The 15,659-nt window shown below is 44.7% G+C and overlaps 1 protein-coding gene across 1 annotated transcript in view; it reads right to left on the bottom strand.

Moving 5' to 3' along the window:
• NDFIP2 (Nedd4 family interacting protein 2) overlaps positions 1-15,011 on the bottom strand; it is a 99,601-nt gene extending 84,590 nt beyond the window's left edge. Inside the window, exon 1 of the mRNA XM_029073692.2 lies at positions 14,776-15,011. Coding sequence (XP_028929525.1) covers positions 14,776-14,814 — 39 coding nt within the window. The 5' untranslated portion in view covers positions 14,815-15,011. The remainder of the gene's footprint in view (positions 1-14,775) is intronic.
• Positions 15,012-15,659: the final 648 nt, after the last annotated feature.

Consider the following 15,659-nt stretch of genomic DNA (forward strand, 5'->3'; position numbering starts at 1 on the left):
TGGCGAGATAGTTGAGATCGAGGCACAGTGAGGTGGTTAACATTACAGGAGCAAAGTGTGCAGGCTAAGTTGTAGTAGCAGAGTAGCAAGGTAAGGTAGTAGAGGACAAGGTGATTGAGCATTTTAAAGCCAATGGGGCGGAGTTTTTGTTTGATGCGGAAGTGGATGGGCCCCCCTTGGAGTGTTTTGATGAGTGGATAGACACGTCCTGAAAGTTTTTGGAGAAAAACGCTGTGGGCAGCAGAGTGAAGTATGGACTGGAGTGGGGATAGACAGGAGGCTGGGAGGTCAGCAAAGAGGCTGAATAAATAATCAAGGCAGGAGAGGATTTCATGTTCCTTCTGAACAGTGGATGCCCCTCAAAGCTTTTTGTTCTGGGTGCCCTACTCTTTCCACTTGAAACTCAATGCCCTGGGAGTTCCTCCTGCCTATGGCACATCTCCACAAGGATGTCCCATCAGCATCTGAAACTCAATATGTCTGAAATTGAACAACTCATCTTCCCTCTAGATTTCTCTCCTCCACCTAATTTTCCCAGCACAGTAGATAGAAGGACACTTATGATGATCATTCTCCTGCCTCCAGAGCCCCCAACTTCAGTATTATGTTGGTACCTCATTACCTTCCAACTCTCACATTCAGTCTGCCACTAAGGCCAGTCAGTTTTCCCTCTACCTGTCCTAGATCCACCCTTTCCACTCCATCAAAACGGCCAACGTCTTGCATCAGATGCTCATTATATATCCCAGCCAGGTTACTTTGGCAGCCTCTTGAAAAAGTAACTGATCATCCTCTAGATCTCCCTGCCACGCACTTATACTGCTCGGGTCAGCTACCTTAAAAAAACAACAACAAACTTTCCAATCACTCAATGGTTTTAATCGACCTTTTACCGTATGCAGACTACTGTAATAAGCGCTTGGGAGAGTACAATACAACCGAGTAGATAGACATAACACATGCCCTAAAGAAGCTTACAGTCTAGAAGGGAAGACAGACATTAAAGATAGTGAAAACCTCAAAGTACTGAGGGGATAAGGTGATTATCAAGGGCTTACGGGGTACAGATCCAAGTGCCTAAGTGACATAGAAGGGAGAGGAAATATAGAAAATGAGGGATTATTCCGGGAAAGCATCTGGGAGGGTATGACTTTAATAGGGCTTTGAAAGTGGGGAGAGGGGTGGTCTGACATATACAAAGGGGGAGGAAGCTCAAGACCAGAGAGAAGAAGTTGGCAAAGCGTCGGCAGCAAGACAAACAAATTTGAGGAACAGTAAGTAGGTTGGCAGTGAAGAAGTAAAATATGTGGGCTTGGTTGAAATAAGAAACCAGGAGGAGGAGGAGGCGAGGAGAGCTGATTGAGTGCTTTAAAAGCCAATGGTAAGGAGCTTCTGTTTGCCGTGGAGGTGGATGGGCAACCACTGGAGGTTCTTGAGGAGTGGGGAAAGACGGGCCGAACTTTTTTCTTTTTAGAAAAATGATCCGGGCAGCCGACTGAAGTACAGACTGGAGAAGGGAGAGACAAGAGGAAGGGAGGTCACAGAGGAGGCTGCTGGAGTAGCGAGAGCAGGATAAAATGAGTGTTTGGAGCAATGTGTTAGCAATATGGATGGAGAGGGAGGGGCAGATTCTAGAGATGCCATTAAGGCAGATTGACAGGATTTAGTGGCAGACTGAATACGCAGGTTGAATGAGTAGGATGAGTTGAGGATTCCAAGTGCTTAGTACAGTGCTCTACACACAGTAAGTGCTCAATAAATACTACTGAATAAACGAATGCATTATGCGACGATTAAGGGTCTGTGAGACAGAAAGGGTGGTGGTGTAGACAGTGACTGAAAAGTCTCGGGGTAGAAGAGGATTTGTGCGGAAGGATGAGGAGTATTGTTTGGGACACGCTAAGTTTGAAGTGTCATAGGAGGCATTCAATCAATCAATGGTATTGATTTAGCCTTCCTATGTGCAGAGCACTAGCTAAGTGCTTAGGAGAGAACAATACAAGAGAATTAGCATACAAGTTCCCTGCCCTTAATGAGTTTACAGTCTAGGACTCCAAGTGGAGATATCCTTAAGACAGGTGAAAGGTTATGGTTGGAGAGGTAGATTTGGGAATCATCCACATAGAGGTGGTAGTTGAACTCAAGGGAGAGAATGAGTTTTCCAAGGGAATTGGTGTAGATGAAGAATAGAAGGGGATCCAGAACTGTCCTTGAAGGACCCCTCCACAATTACAGGGTGGGAGGCAAAGAGGAGCTGGTGAAAGAAGCTGAAATGAAGGGTCCAGAGAGGTAAGAAGAAAACCAGTGTCAGCAAAGTAGAGGTTAGAAAGTGTTTCCATGAGCGGTGGGCTGGTCTACAACGTCAAGGGCAGTTGAGAAGTGGAGGTTGATTAGGACGGAGTAGAGCCCGTTGGATTGGACAAGGAGGAGATCACTGGAGCCCTTAATGAAAGCGGATGGTGACAAAGGGCTTTTGTAGGTGTAGCCCAAGGAGGTCATTTAGTACTTTGGGTTGATCGTAGAGGTCCGATATTAGTTTTGTCTAATTGCAAATCCAAAAAATTTGAAGCAGTGTGACCTAGTGGAAAGAGTCCGGGCCTGGAAGTCAGAACCCGGGTTCTATTCCTGGCTTTGCCACTTGCTTGCTGTGTATGACTAACTTCTAAGTGCCTCAGTTTCCTCACCTGTAAAATGGGAATTAAATACCTGTTCTCCCTATTTAGGACAAAGATTGTCTCTGACCTGATTTTCTTGTGTCTTCTCCAGTGCTTAGTACAGTGCTTGGCACAGCGTAAGCAATTAAATACCACAATTATTATTATAGGCATCATTCTGAAAAAAGAAGGCCTCTGTGAGGTGTCCTTCATTCATTAAGTTCTGCATAGGAGTGTAACGAGGAGGTATATTTTCTGAGAAATAATGTAGATTGGAGAAAATGTGTGATACCTTTTTTTTCCCCAAAAAAAGGGCTTCTTAAAGAAAAAAAATTTTATTTCTAAATTTTCTAAATACTTAAATTCATATATATTGTTCTTTCCTTTTGCACTGTATATTGTCACTAATTTTGCAAAACACAATCATGCGCTGGTAGAATTATGGGCCCAATAATTATGATTGCTATAGATGGTACAAAAAGAAAAGTGAGAATTGTATGCTTCTAGCATAGTTCACATTATCCAAGGAGATAAAATGAAGGAGGAAGCGAAAACCACATACAAAAAAGAAATCACATGAAATTTTGAGAATATATGGTTAAATTTCTTGTTGCAGAAGACCAAAGAGGGTACATGTAGCCTACCTAGCACTTTTTATCAATCACCCAACCAATGGTATTTGAGCACTTAGGGGGTACAAAGCACTGTAGTAAACCCTGATCCACTCTCGCAGAAAAAATATAAACATCAATTCTCTGGCTCGCTGGCTCATGAGAGGCTACCGCTATCGTGAACTAGAGAACTACATGTGCTTTACAAATAGTGCCTGCATCAAGTATAATATTTCTATTCTTTAGCATTTAAAGCATTTGGAGGAAGAGGCACATCAATACAAGTAAATTAATATTGCCCAATTACTGAATTTTCAGTATGTGAATCTATTCAATCCAAATTGGATGATCCAGAAACCATTCACTCCCCTCCCCCCACAAGAAGTGAGAGCAATATGGGGGGGGAAAAAACTGTGTAATGGTTTGTTTTATACCTTTGAGTCATTTTTACCAGTAGCACTAAAAGATATAAATAAACATAGAGGAGAAATGAGAGATAATTGGCTGACATTTAATCACTCAACAATGAGCTGTTCATGGAGCAGAAGCAGGAAGATATGGAAAAATAAAAGGCTAATAGAGAAAAATATAAAAAAGTGGCTTGATTGAAAATGCCACATTCAAATAACTATTTTCAGGTGCTCTAACCTGTTTGGCATAATATAATGAGGCAGCTAAAAATGGGTTAGCATTCTTTCTCCTCACCATTTATTAAAGTCACTTGACTTAGTCTCCTTCCTCCTCCCCTGAAACAGGTTACAATTTGAAAAGAAGTTCTACCTTGTTTTGGGCCTTAGCAGTGCATTCAAAGCAGAGTGCCCTAAAAAAAAAAAAAAAAAATCCACCAAAAGATGATTTTTCTCACTGCTTTTTTTTTTAACCAAAGCAAATAGGCAAATGAAATGTAAACACTTTTAGCAACAGCCCCTAGCTATTTTGTATTAGAAAAACACAAACCCTGTTTGCTCATGACTTCAATAATACGCCACCTCGCAACCCTGGCATAACTGCAAATGGTAACAGGTATGTGGTCAGAGTTATTCCCCATGTTAGCTGCTTTCAAATCTACTAGTATTCTAAGGAAAGGCAGTGTCAAGCAATCACTAACACCAACACATGACCATTTAGTTGGATGAGAAAAATTTTGCCTCCGAATTAAATTTGACAATGTCATCTTAAATTCTCTCTGGAATACCCGATGCCAATGATGTTCTTCATCAGGCATCTACCTAAGCCAAGCAATGACTTTAAGCACTGGGGTAGACACCTAGAAGAGTGCTCGGTACATAGTAAGCACTTTACAAATACCATCATTATTATTCAGGATAATGAGCTCAGATATGATTCCTAGCCCCACAATCTAGGGGAAGGGAAGAACAGCTACTAAATCCCCATTTTCAGATGAGGAAACAGACAAAGAGAAGGTAAGTGACTTGCCCAAGGTCCAACAGCTGGAAAATGGGCAGAGCTGGGTCTAGAACCCAAGCCCCCAACTCCAGGGTCCTTTATGCTCTCTGCCAGGCCTGTAACCTTGGCATTATCCTCGACTCATATATTATTCAACCCACATATTCAACACGACATCGCTAAGATCCACTCTTCCTCTCCACCCAAACGGCGACTACGCTGATCAAAGAATTTAGTAAATCCCACCTTGACTACTGTACTCTTAGCTGACCTCTCTGCCTCTTGACTCTTGCCCCTACTCCAGGCCATACTTCACTCTTCTGCTTGCATCAATTTTCTAAAAAAACGTTCAGTTCATGTTTCCCCAGTCAAGGACTCCAATGGTTGCCCACCCGCCTCTGCATCACAGAAACTCTTTACCACTGGCTTTAAAGCAGTCACCTTACTTGGCTGATTTCCTACCATTTCAAACCAGCATGCTCACTTCATTTCCCTAACGCCAACCTACTCACTGTACCTTGATCTCATCTCGCCACTGATCTCGGGCCCATGTCCTGCCTCTGGCCTGGATCTCCCTCCCCCTTCGGACCCCAAAGATGCTCTCTCCCCACCTTCAAAACCTTGCTAAAAATCACATCTCTGTGAGACCCTTCCCTATTATACCCTCATGTCCCCTACTCACTCTCCCTAATGCTTCACCCAAGCAGTTGGATTTGTATGCTTTATTCAACCCACTCTCAGCCCCACAGGTCCTATGTAAATATCCCTAATTCATTTTAAAGTCTGTCTCCCCCTCTAGACTGTAGGCTCGTTGTGGGAGGAAACTTTTCTGTCAACTCTATTACCCTGTACTTTCCCAAGTGCTTAGTACAGAGCTCTGCAAACTGTAAGTGCCCAATAAATACCACTGATTAACTGATTGCCTCCCCAGTGTATACTAGACTGTAAGCTCCTCTCATTCATTCGATCTTATTTACTGAGTGCAGAGCACTGTATTAAGCGCTTGGGAGACTACAATAATAGACACTTTCCCTGTCCACAACAAATACCACTGATTGGTACTACCAGAAGAAAAGTATCGGGTCATTAAACATGATGTAAGAGACACCAAGCTGCTGGTTTCCATTACCAGCGGAGGCGGAATCACCTCATATTATCCATCTGCATTTTTCAAGAACTGGATACCTTACAGGCAGTTAACAATACAGTATGAAGGAGCGGAGGCGATGAGAACATTCGGAAGGCATATGAGATTCTGAAAGCAGGGAAAATACCGACAGGACCCCTCCCACCCCCAAAAAATGAAGTGGTTCCACGTCTCATTTTTCATCATTTAAATAACAATTTGCCTGTCACATCCTTAATGAATAACAGAGAAAACACTGCGGGGGGGGGGGGGGGGGCAAATATTACGCACAACATGCAACAAGGGACGAGCTTTCTGCTTGCCCAATGGGGCCAGTGCTGCGAATCCCACATTGGCCTTTCGAGCCACACACGCACCCAGAAGTGAACTTTACCATCAGAGAGTCCTCTCTGAATGTGAAGAACAACTGTCTATCTGATGAATAATTGCTTTGTGAACAGCAAATGTCATGTCATTTCTAAACCTGGCAATCTCCTAAAGCTGAATGTTCCAGGAGTGGGCTGCCCGTCATTAGTTCCCCCCAAACTGAGCATGCAAAAGTATTTTTTATCAGAATCAATTGTTCTGTGACTTAGTTTCGCTTTCCCTGTTACACATTTCTCGTATTCCTCAACGCACTTTCCATCCGGGCTAACTACCGATGTCATTACTGAGCTACACCGTAGCCTGGTAGTTGCGTGTGGTACCGCTTAAATAATACTACCAGCTCAATCCACGATCCAGCTTTGATGAGATCCTCATAAACGCGGCCATCTCACACATAGCTGTATCCCTGGCTAACTTTTCTCATCGATGCATTCAATTTAATTTATTAGGGTCCTTTCCAGAACTAGCCCTGATTCGATTGCCACAACCTAGACGTCACTGAAAATTAGCCTGCGAATCCCCTTCCCCTCCTCTGGTTTATTTCTTTCCTTCTGCTTTCCCTCCTTCTCTGTACCTCCAACTCGACCCCCTTCTCCCGCACCTCCCCACACTGACTCGAATTTCAGTATCGGCACACCCCAAGATTAGATTATACTATATTCACCCAAAATACGGGTGTATTGCGAATCATCGTATAGTACTGACTTGGATGTCATTTGTTTCTTTCCCCCATTCCCAAAAGGATGCCCCAAAAGATAGCCAAGCGCCCCACGGAGCTCCCCACCTGCCGCTCCTCTTCCATCGCTCCTTCCACCCTCTGTCCCCTCCCCTCTCCATCCCTGTGGCTATCTCTGACACCATAAGCCCTAATCTCATGTCCCTCCACCCCTGTCACTGGGGTCGTCCACCCGTATCCCAGCCTCGAAGGTCGTCTGGCCCGGGTGTCTCACTATTTCGGGTCCTACTCTGAGCTCTATCCCCACTGTCCTGGGTCCACGGAACCTACACAGGCATCTTGGGGCCGCAGGAGTGCCCATGCCGGTCTCCCCACTCCTCGAGAGGTTACCCATCTACCTCCAAATCAAACAAACTCCTCACCATCAGTTTTAAAAGAATCAATCACCTTGCCCCATCGTATCTCACCTCACTGCTCTCCTACTACAACCCAGCCCGCACAATAACGCCAACCTTCTCTCTGTACCTCAATCTCGTCTTTCTCATCTCCGACCCCTCACGAGCAACCCGCCTCTGGCCTAGAAAGCCCTCTCTCCTCAAATCTGACAATTACTTTCCCCCTCTTTCAAAGGCTTATTGAAAGCACACCCCCTCCACCGGCCTTCCCCGAATAGGCCCTCATTTACTCTTTTCTCACTCCCTTCTGTGTCGCTCTTGCATTTGGATTTGCTCCTTTTATTCACCCCTCAGCCCGTCACTTATGTACATATCCATTTATTTATTTATTTCTATTAATGTCTGTCACCCCCTCCAGACTGTAAGCTCATTGAGGGCAGGAAACGCGTCTACCAACTCTAGTATAGTATACCCTCACAAGCACTTAGTATAGTGCTCTGCAAACAGAAAGCGCTCAATATTTGCAATTGATTGACTGATGTCACAGGACAAGGAAGCAAGTGGTAAATGCTCAAACAGCCACTTTCAATTCCTCCTTCAGGAGAGATGGTATCCAGTGAATCCCTAAAATGCCTCAAACCCCAAAATGTGTTCTGACGTGGCAGGTTTGACGTCTAGGGTGAAATCTGAAAGCAGAGACCTAGGAGACTCTTGCAGTGACAAACCTAATCCTTCCGATGCCTAATAGCAAAAGGAAAAGCTTGGCTCTAATTGAAATTCTAATCTCGAAAACTCCTTTTACACCTGTGTAGGCAGATCTAAGTACTGGCAACCTAAAAACTGAAAACTGGCAGAGACAATCCCAAACTAAAGAATACTGTAAAATCTGGAAATCAGCAAATATAGTCACTGTTCTCCCTGCAAATCAGTGCCATTATGGAGTGGAAAGAGCAAGGGCCTGGGCACCAGGGGACCTGGGTTCTAATTCCGGTTCCATCATTGGCCAGCCAAGTGACCTTCGGCAAGTCACTTCGCTTCCCTGGGCCTCAGTTACCTCATCAGTAAAATGGGGATTAAGGCCGTGAGCCCCATGTGGGACACGGACTGCGTCCGTCCTGCTTATCTTGTTCTCCCTCCCCTTTAGTCTGTGAGCCCTGTATGGGTCAGGGACTGTGTTTGACCCAATTAGCTCTCTTGACCTCAGTGCTTAGTTCAGTGCTTGGCTTAGTAGGGCCCAACTCCTATCATTATTATTGTTATTGTTATGATTATTAGAATGGCCCATCTCTCACACAAAGCCAAAGACTGAGATCTCCACCTTACAAGAACCACCAAACATCTTTCCATTCTAGGTCAAAGAAGTCAGGCTGGCCAATATTTCAGCATCCTCAGTGTGGCCTGATAACCTATACTGCCCAAATCACAATCCTCAACCTGATCCGCTGAATGACAAGGGACATGGGCCCACTCCTGATGGAAGTGCATTTTGTTCTCCTATGACGTGGGGGTGGTGTCCTGGCAGAGCCCCGTGTCACGGGAAAACTCACAACGGAATATTCAGCTTGTCTGTGTCCTGGGCCTCGCCCACGCATCTTGTTCCAACACCACACAGCACTGTGTCCAGACAGATGTGGGGCCTGGAAGAAAGTACCCTAATTCCATAGTCCTACGCTACCTAAGACAGACAGTGAAGACACACGAAACGGAAGAACTGACTGTACGTTTGCTTTTCTACATGATTCACACTATCGTGCTCATTGGTCAAGGGCACTTCCTGAGTTCTAGGCATTACCACAAGAGAAAATAAGCTTTCCATCCCTCGGCATGAGATCTGCATTTGCAGAAGTCTAGGCATTAATGACACAGTCCTTCTCAAGACGGGCCCTTAAAGAGTGTGCTTTGCCTTACTTTGTTTGAGCCTCTATTTTTATCCGTTTGCTATTGGTTCCCGATAGCCTCTTAATAAAAACAATAATAATAATAATACTTGTAGCATTTAAGTGCTTACTGTGTTCCAAACACTGAACTAAGCACTGGGGTAGATTCAAGATAATCACGTCCTATATGGGGCTTGCGGTCTAAGTAGGAGGGAGAAAAAGTATTCTGCAGATGAGGGAACTGAGGCCCAGAGAAGTGAAATGACTTGCCCAAGGCAAGTGACAGAGCTGGGATTAGAACCCAGGTTCTCTATTTCCACTAGGCCACTGCTACTTCTCTTCCAGCAACTTTCACAGTCCTGATCTTCCCAAAGGACAGAGGCTGTGACTTGAACAAAGTAGGCTTTGATCATCCGGCTCTCAGCACTGGAATATGGGAACCCTTAATCACCTGGGTTTTTATCCTGACTTGGCCAGGGAGATGAGAGCAGAGATTAATCACATAATGGTAAACTAAACAGAGGGCCTGCTGGATATGAAATCAAATATTAAATAGATCCTGACAGAACTTTTAAAATGGGTTCACTTCTCAAAACCCTCCCTATGATTCTCACTAAGAGAATATGCCTTTATCCCCTATTCCTAGCAGGCATACTAACACTGGCTTTGAAATGAGAAATGGCCTGTGGCCTGCTCACTTTTACTTTGAAGAAGAATTCTTCCGTTTGAAAAGCGGCAGTGCAGAGTAGATTTTCACGACTTTCCAAAGTGGGGAAAAAAGTGAAAATTTTCAGAAATAAATGGTCAAAGTTGGTATCAATTTTGGGAGGTTTCGGAAGGAAAAAAATAATACGATATAAGATGCAAGCATAGGATAGCCACATATAAAGGAAAGATAAATGAAAAGTAGTGAGCAATGGCTGCTTGGATTTTTTTGTACAGCTCCCTCTGTAGCACCATGCCACTTCATAAAAGCTTCTGCAACATAAAGATGAGGAAGCAAAGGCCTATGATGAGAGAATCCATACCTGCTGCTGCCTCTAAAAGAGAAAGATTTAAGGACAGAGAGAAGGAAGATAAACAAACCCAAAATTATGTTCTGTTCTTCACTAATGGTATTCACCAACGGCATCAATATTACATGTCCTGATTGCCATCATGCTACAATGAATTGATTCGCTTTCCAACTGGAAATGGGTCTCCCATCCTTTGGGACAACTCTAGGCTATCTCCAAAGCTGTTCTGCATTTAAAAGCTCATCCGGACCTCCAGTTCCAAACTATAAGCATGATTAAAACTGAAATGTGTAAAACCTTCTGTCGATTTACATGAAAAAGAAAATGTGGGCCTTTGGAACCTCTGAGGACACCTCAAGACACAGAGTTACCTGGAAATGAATGGCCATCATTACTAAGAGGCTTTAGTAATTATGCCTTATCAAAATCTTTCAGTTGAAATGCAGATTATGTTAACATACAATTTCGGTTTGACCGGCCACACCAATTCACCAAAAGTCTATGAAGGTTTCAGGGTTTGACTGCCTACCCGCACAAATTACTCAACTGGCCTGGGAATTCAGCTTTTCTCCCCACTGATAAAAGTTTTAATTAAATAACCATATGAAACGTACTGTGATTTAAAAAAAAAAACTGCTACCTGGCACACAACTTGAACACCTAACAAAAAAACTCTGAGCCAGCCGACAAAGATCATTTATAATAATAAATAATACCTTTATTATTGAAACTCCGGCAGATGCCAGGAGATCACAGAGGATGAGAAGTCATGACGGGGAGAACTAAAAGAATCCTTCCAATCCTATTTTTATTCTTATTCTACTGAGGAAACATTCAGCATCTTTCAAATATTACAGACACTTCTTTATGGAAAAGGATGCTGGATTCGGCAACCACAAAACTTAACATCACAGAACGGGTGTGACACATAAGGGAGCAATTAATAAATTCTAATGTATATGAAAACAATGAAGTGCAGCTCCCACCCCTTGCCTGCCTCCTAGTTCATGGCCTGGCATTAGGAAGGGCAAAAAAATCAATTTTTATTGTCAATAATTAACAACAGCCAAGAGTGACCAACCTGGCTGGAACAAGAAAAACGTTAATAATCATAATAACACTGATGGAATCTGGTAAGCGCTTACTACATGTCAAGCACTGGGGTAGATATAGAGTTAATGAGGTCAGGCACAGTTTCTGTCCCAGGTGGGACTCCCAGTTTAAGATCTGATAATAACAACAATAATAATATTAACAATTAGTGTTGACTGTATCAAGCATTCTACTCAGCACCATTCTGCCCACAGGAGCTCGATAAATACTACTCCCTCATGAATAATAATGATAATTATGGTATTTGTTAAGCACTTACCATGTGCCAAGCACTGTTTTAAGCGCTAGGGTGGATACAAGGTAATCAGGTCATCCCACGTGGGGCTCACCCTCTTAATCCCCATTTTGAAGTTAAACGGCTTGCTCAAAGTCACACAGCTGATAAGTGACTGAGCTGGGATTAAAACCCACAACCGCTGAATCCCAAGCCCGTGCTCTTGCCACTGAGCCACGCTGCTTCTCACTGACAGAGACACTGTTGTACTGTACTTTCCCAAGTGCTTAGTTCAGTGCTCTGCACACAGTAAGTGCCCAATAAATACGATTGAATGAATATATACAGATCAGGCAGAGTTCCTCGAAGGCAGAGATTGTGTCTAAAAACCACATTGCACTGTTGTACTCTGCAGAGCACTTAGGACGGTGTACCGCCACCCCTTGTGGACTGGGATCGCCTCTACCAAGTCTATTATATCAGGCTTTCAAGCATAATCATTATAAAAATAATAATTATTATGATTATGGTACCCGTTAAACCCTTTCTATGTGCCAAGCACTATGGTAGATACAAGGTGATTAGGTTGTGTCCCTGTCCCACATAGGGCTCACAGTCTCGATCCCCATTTTACAGATGAGGAAACTGAGGCCCAGAGAAGTGAAGTGACTTGCCCGAGGTCACGCAGCAGACAAGTGGCGAAGCCGGAATTAGAACCTGTGACATCCTGACTCCCGGGCCTGTGCTCTATCCACTGCCATGTCACTTCTTGTTAAGGGCTTACTACATGCCAAGCACCGCTCTAAGTGCTGGGCCCTGTTCACAAGTGCTTAGTCGAGTGCTCTGCACAGGGTAAGCACTCAACTGATAGTGTTGCTATTTTGTTAAGCGCTCACTATGTGCAGAGCACTGTTCTAAGCCCTGGAGTAAATACAGGCTAATCAGGTTGTCCCACCTGAGGCTCATAGTCTTAATCCCCATTTTGCAGATGAGGTAACAGGCACAGAGAAGTTAAGTGACTTGGCCACAGACACACAGTTGACAAGTGACAACTGGAGCGTGCAGAACGCTGTACTGGACGCTTGGGCAAGCCCATTGACTGACTGGCCCCCACGGGGCCCCAAGGATCAGCCCTGGCTCCAAAGTTATAGGCCAGTTTACCGGAACCCTGACCTATCAATCGATCCCATTCATTGACCACTTAACTGTGTGCTGAGAGCTGTACTAAGCGCTTGGGAGAGCGCTCAATACAGGGCTTTCTAGACTGTGAGCCCGTGGTTGGGCAGGGATTGTCTCTATCTGTTGCCGAAGTGTCCTTCCCAAGCGCTTTGGGCAGCGTTCTGCACCCAGGAAGTGCTCAATGAATACGACTGAGTGAATGAATGAAACAGAGTACAGTGTCCACCGGCTCTGTTAAACTGCACTGTGGCCAGCGCTTAGGCCAGGGTTCCGCACCCGGTGAGCGCTCAATAGATTCCCCCCGGATGGGCCTCTGGAAGGGCTGAGTGCCGCAGCGCTTAGAACAGTGCTTGGCAAGTCGTAAGGCCTTAACCAATACCAGTATCGTCAATAGTAAGAGCTCAATCGATATGGGGGCCCCTGAATCGACTGACTGGCTGATTGATCGGTCGATTGAGCCATAAGGGCGGTCAGGTGCGGCCACTGGGGAGGCCGAAGAGAAGCAGAGGGGCTCAGGGGAAGGAGCCCGGGCCGGGGACTCCGAGATCACGGGTTCAAATCCTGCTCGTCAGCTGGGTGACTCTGGGCCAGTCATTTCATTTATTCAATAGCATTTATTGAGCGCTTACTATGTGCAGAGCACTGTACTAAGCGCTTGGAATGGTCAAATCGGCAACAGATAGAGACAGTCCCTGCCCATTGACGGGCTTACAGTCTAATGGGGAGCCTGACAAAAACAGTAGCAATAAATAGAATCAAGGGGATGGACATCTCATTAAAACAATAGCAATAAACAGAATCAAGGGGATGAACATCTCACCAATTGTATATATCTTCATTACCCTATTTATTTTGTTAATGAGATGTTCTTCCCCTTGATTCTATTCTTTGCTATTGTTTTTGTCTCTCTGTCTCCCCCGATTAGACTGTAAGCTTGTCAAAGGGCAGGGACTGTCTCTATCTGTTGCCGATTTGTACATTTCAAGAGCTTAGTATAGTGTTCTGCACATACTAAGCGCTCAATAAATACTATTGACTGAATGAATTAAAACAATAGCAAATAAACAGAATCAAGGGGATGAACATCTCATTAAAACAATAACAAATAAACAGAATCAAGGGGATGAACATCTCATTAAAACAATAGCAAATAAATAGAAGCAAGGGGATGTACATCCCATTAAAACAATAGCAATAAATAGAATCAAGGGGATGAACATCTCACTAAAATAGCAAATAAACAGAATCAAGGGGATGAACATCTCACTAAAACAAGAGCAATACATAGAATCAAGGGGATGCACATCTCATTAAAACAATAGCAAATAAATAGCATCAAGGGGATGAACATCTCACTAAAATAGCAAACAGAATCAAGGGGATGAACATCTCATATTAAAACAATAGCAAATAAATAGAATCAAGGGGATGAACATCTCCCTAAAATAAATAGAATCAAGGGGATGAACATATAGTAAAACAACAGCAAATAAATAGAATCAAGGGGATGAACATCTCATAGTAAAACAATAGCAAATAATCAGAATCAAGGGGATGAACATCTCATTAAAACAACAGCAAATAAACAGAATCAAGGGGATGAACATCTCACCAAAATAGCAAATAAATAGAATCAAAGGGATGAACATCTCATTAAAACAACAGCAAATAAACAGAATCAAGGGGATGAACATCCCACTAAAATAGCAAATAAATAGAATCAAAGGGATGAACATCTCATTAAAACAACAGCAAATAAACAGAATCAAGAGGATGAACATCTCATTAAAACAACAGCAAATAATCAGAATCAAGGGGATGAACATCTCACTAAAACAACAGCAATAAACAGAATCAAGGGGAAGCACATCTCCTGAAAACAAGCGCACTTCACTTCTCTGGGCCTCAATTGCCCCAACTGGAAAATGGGGATGGAGACTGTGAGCCCAGCTGATGCCCTGGTAATCGTCCCCAGCGCTTAGAACAGTGCTTTGCACGGCGTAGGCGCTTAACACACGCCATCATTACTAGTAGTAGTGGGATTACGGGGGGGGGGGGGGGGGAGGCCTCGGAGCCCCCGGGACCGGGGGATGGGGGCGATCGGGGGTGGTAGAACTGACCATTCGGTATCTGCTGGCCGGCGGCTGGTGGAGGTCCATGGCGCCCGGGCCCCGGGGGCGGCGGCGGCGGCAGGACGGGACGGGGCAGGACCGGCCCGGGCCCTGCTTCTCGCCCTTCTTTTCGCCCTCGCCCTTCTCGGGGGGCGGCGGAGGCGGCGGAGGGCGGAGCCGCTTCACTTCCGGCCGCTCCGGCGACACTCCACGCCCTCCGCGGGGACCGGCCCCGCCGCACTGCGCAGGCGCCGCGCGGGGCCGCGCCCCCACCCCCGCCCGCCGCGCATGCTCACTCCGTCCCCCCGCCGCCGCCGCCGGCTCGTTGACGGACAGGCGGAAGCCAGGCCCTCTTTGGGTCGTCTTTATGGAGCGCTTGCCGTGTCCTAAGCACTTGGGAGAGTACACTACTACAATCATTCATTTATTAAAATAGTATTTATTGAGTGCTTACTCTTCATTCATTCAATAGTATGTACTGAGCGCTTACTATGTGCAGAGCACTGGACTAACAGATAACAGAGACAGTCCCTGCCCTTCGACGGGCCTACAGTCTAATGGGGGGAAACAGACAAAAAATAGCAATAAATAGAATCAAGGGGATGAACATCTCATTAAAACAACAGCAAATCGATGACAGACACGTGGAAACCAGTCGCTCTTTCGGTCCGTCATTGTTGAGCGCTTACTGTGTTCTAAGCATTTGGGAGAGTACACTACCTCAATCATTCATTTATTAAAATAGTATTTACTGAGCGCTTACTATTCATTCATTCAATAGTATTTATTGAGCGCTTACTATGTGCAGAGCACTGGACTAAGCGCTTGGAATGGACAAATCGGTAACAGATAGAGACAGCCCCTGCCCTTTGACGGGCCTACAGTCTAATCGG

The sequence above is a fragment of the Ornithorhynchus anatinus genome, chromosome 10 (assembly GCF_004115215.2).
Source record: "Ornithorhynchus anatinus isolate Pmale09 chromosome 10, mOrnAna1.pri.v4, whole genome shotgun sequence".
In the NCBI taxonomy this organism is placed as follows: Eukaryota; Metazoa; Chordata; class Mammalia; order Monotremata; family Ornithorhynchidae; genus Ornithorhynchus; species Ornithorhynchus anatinus.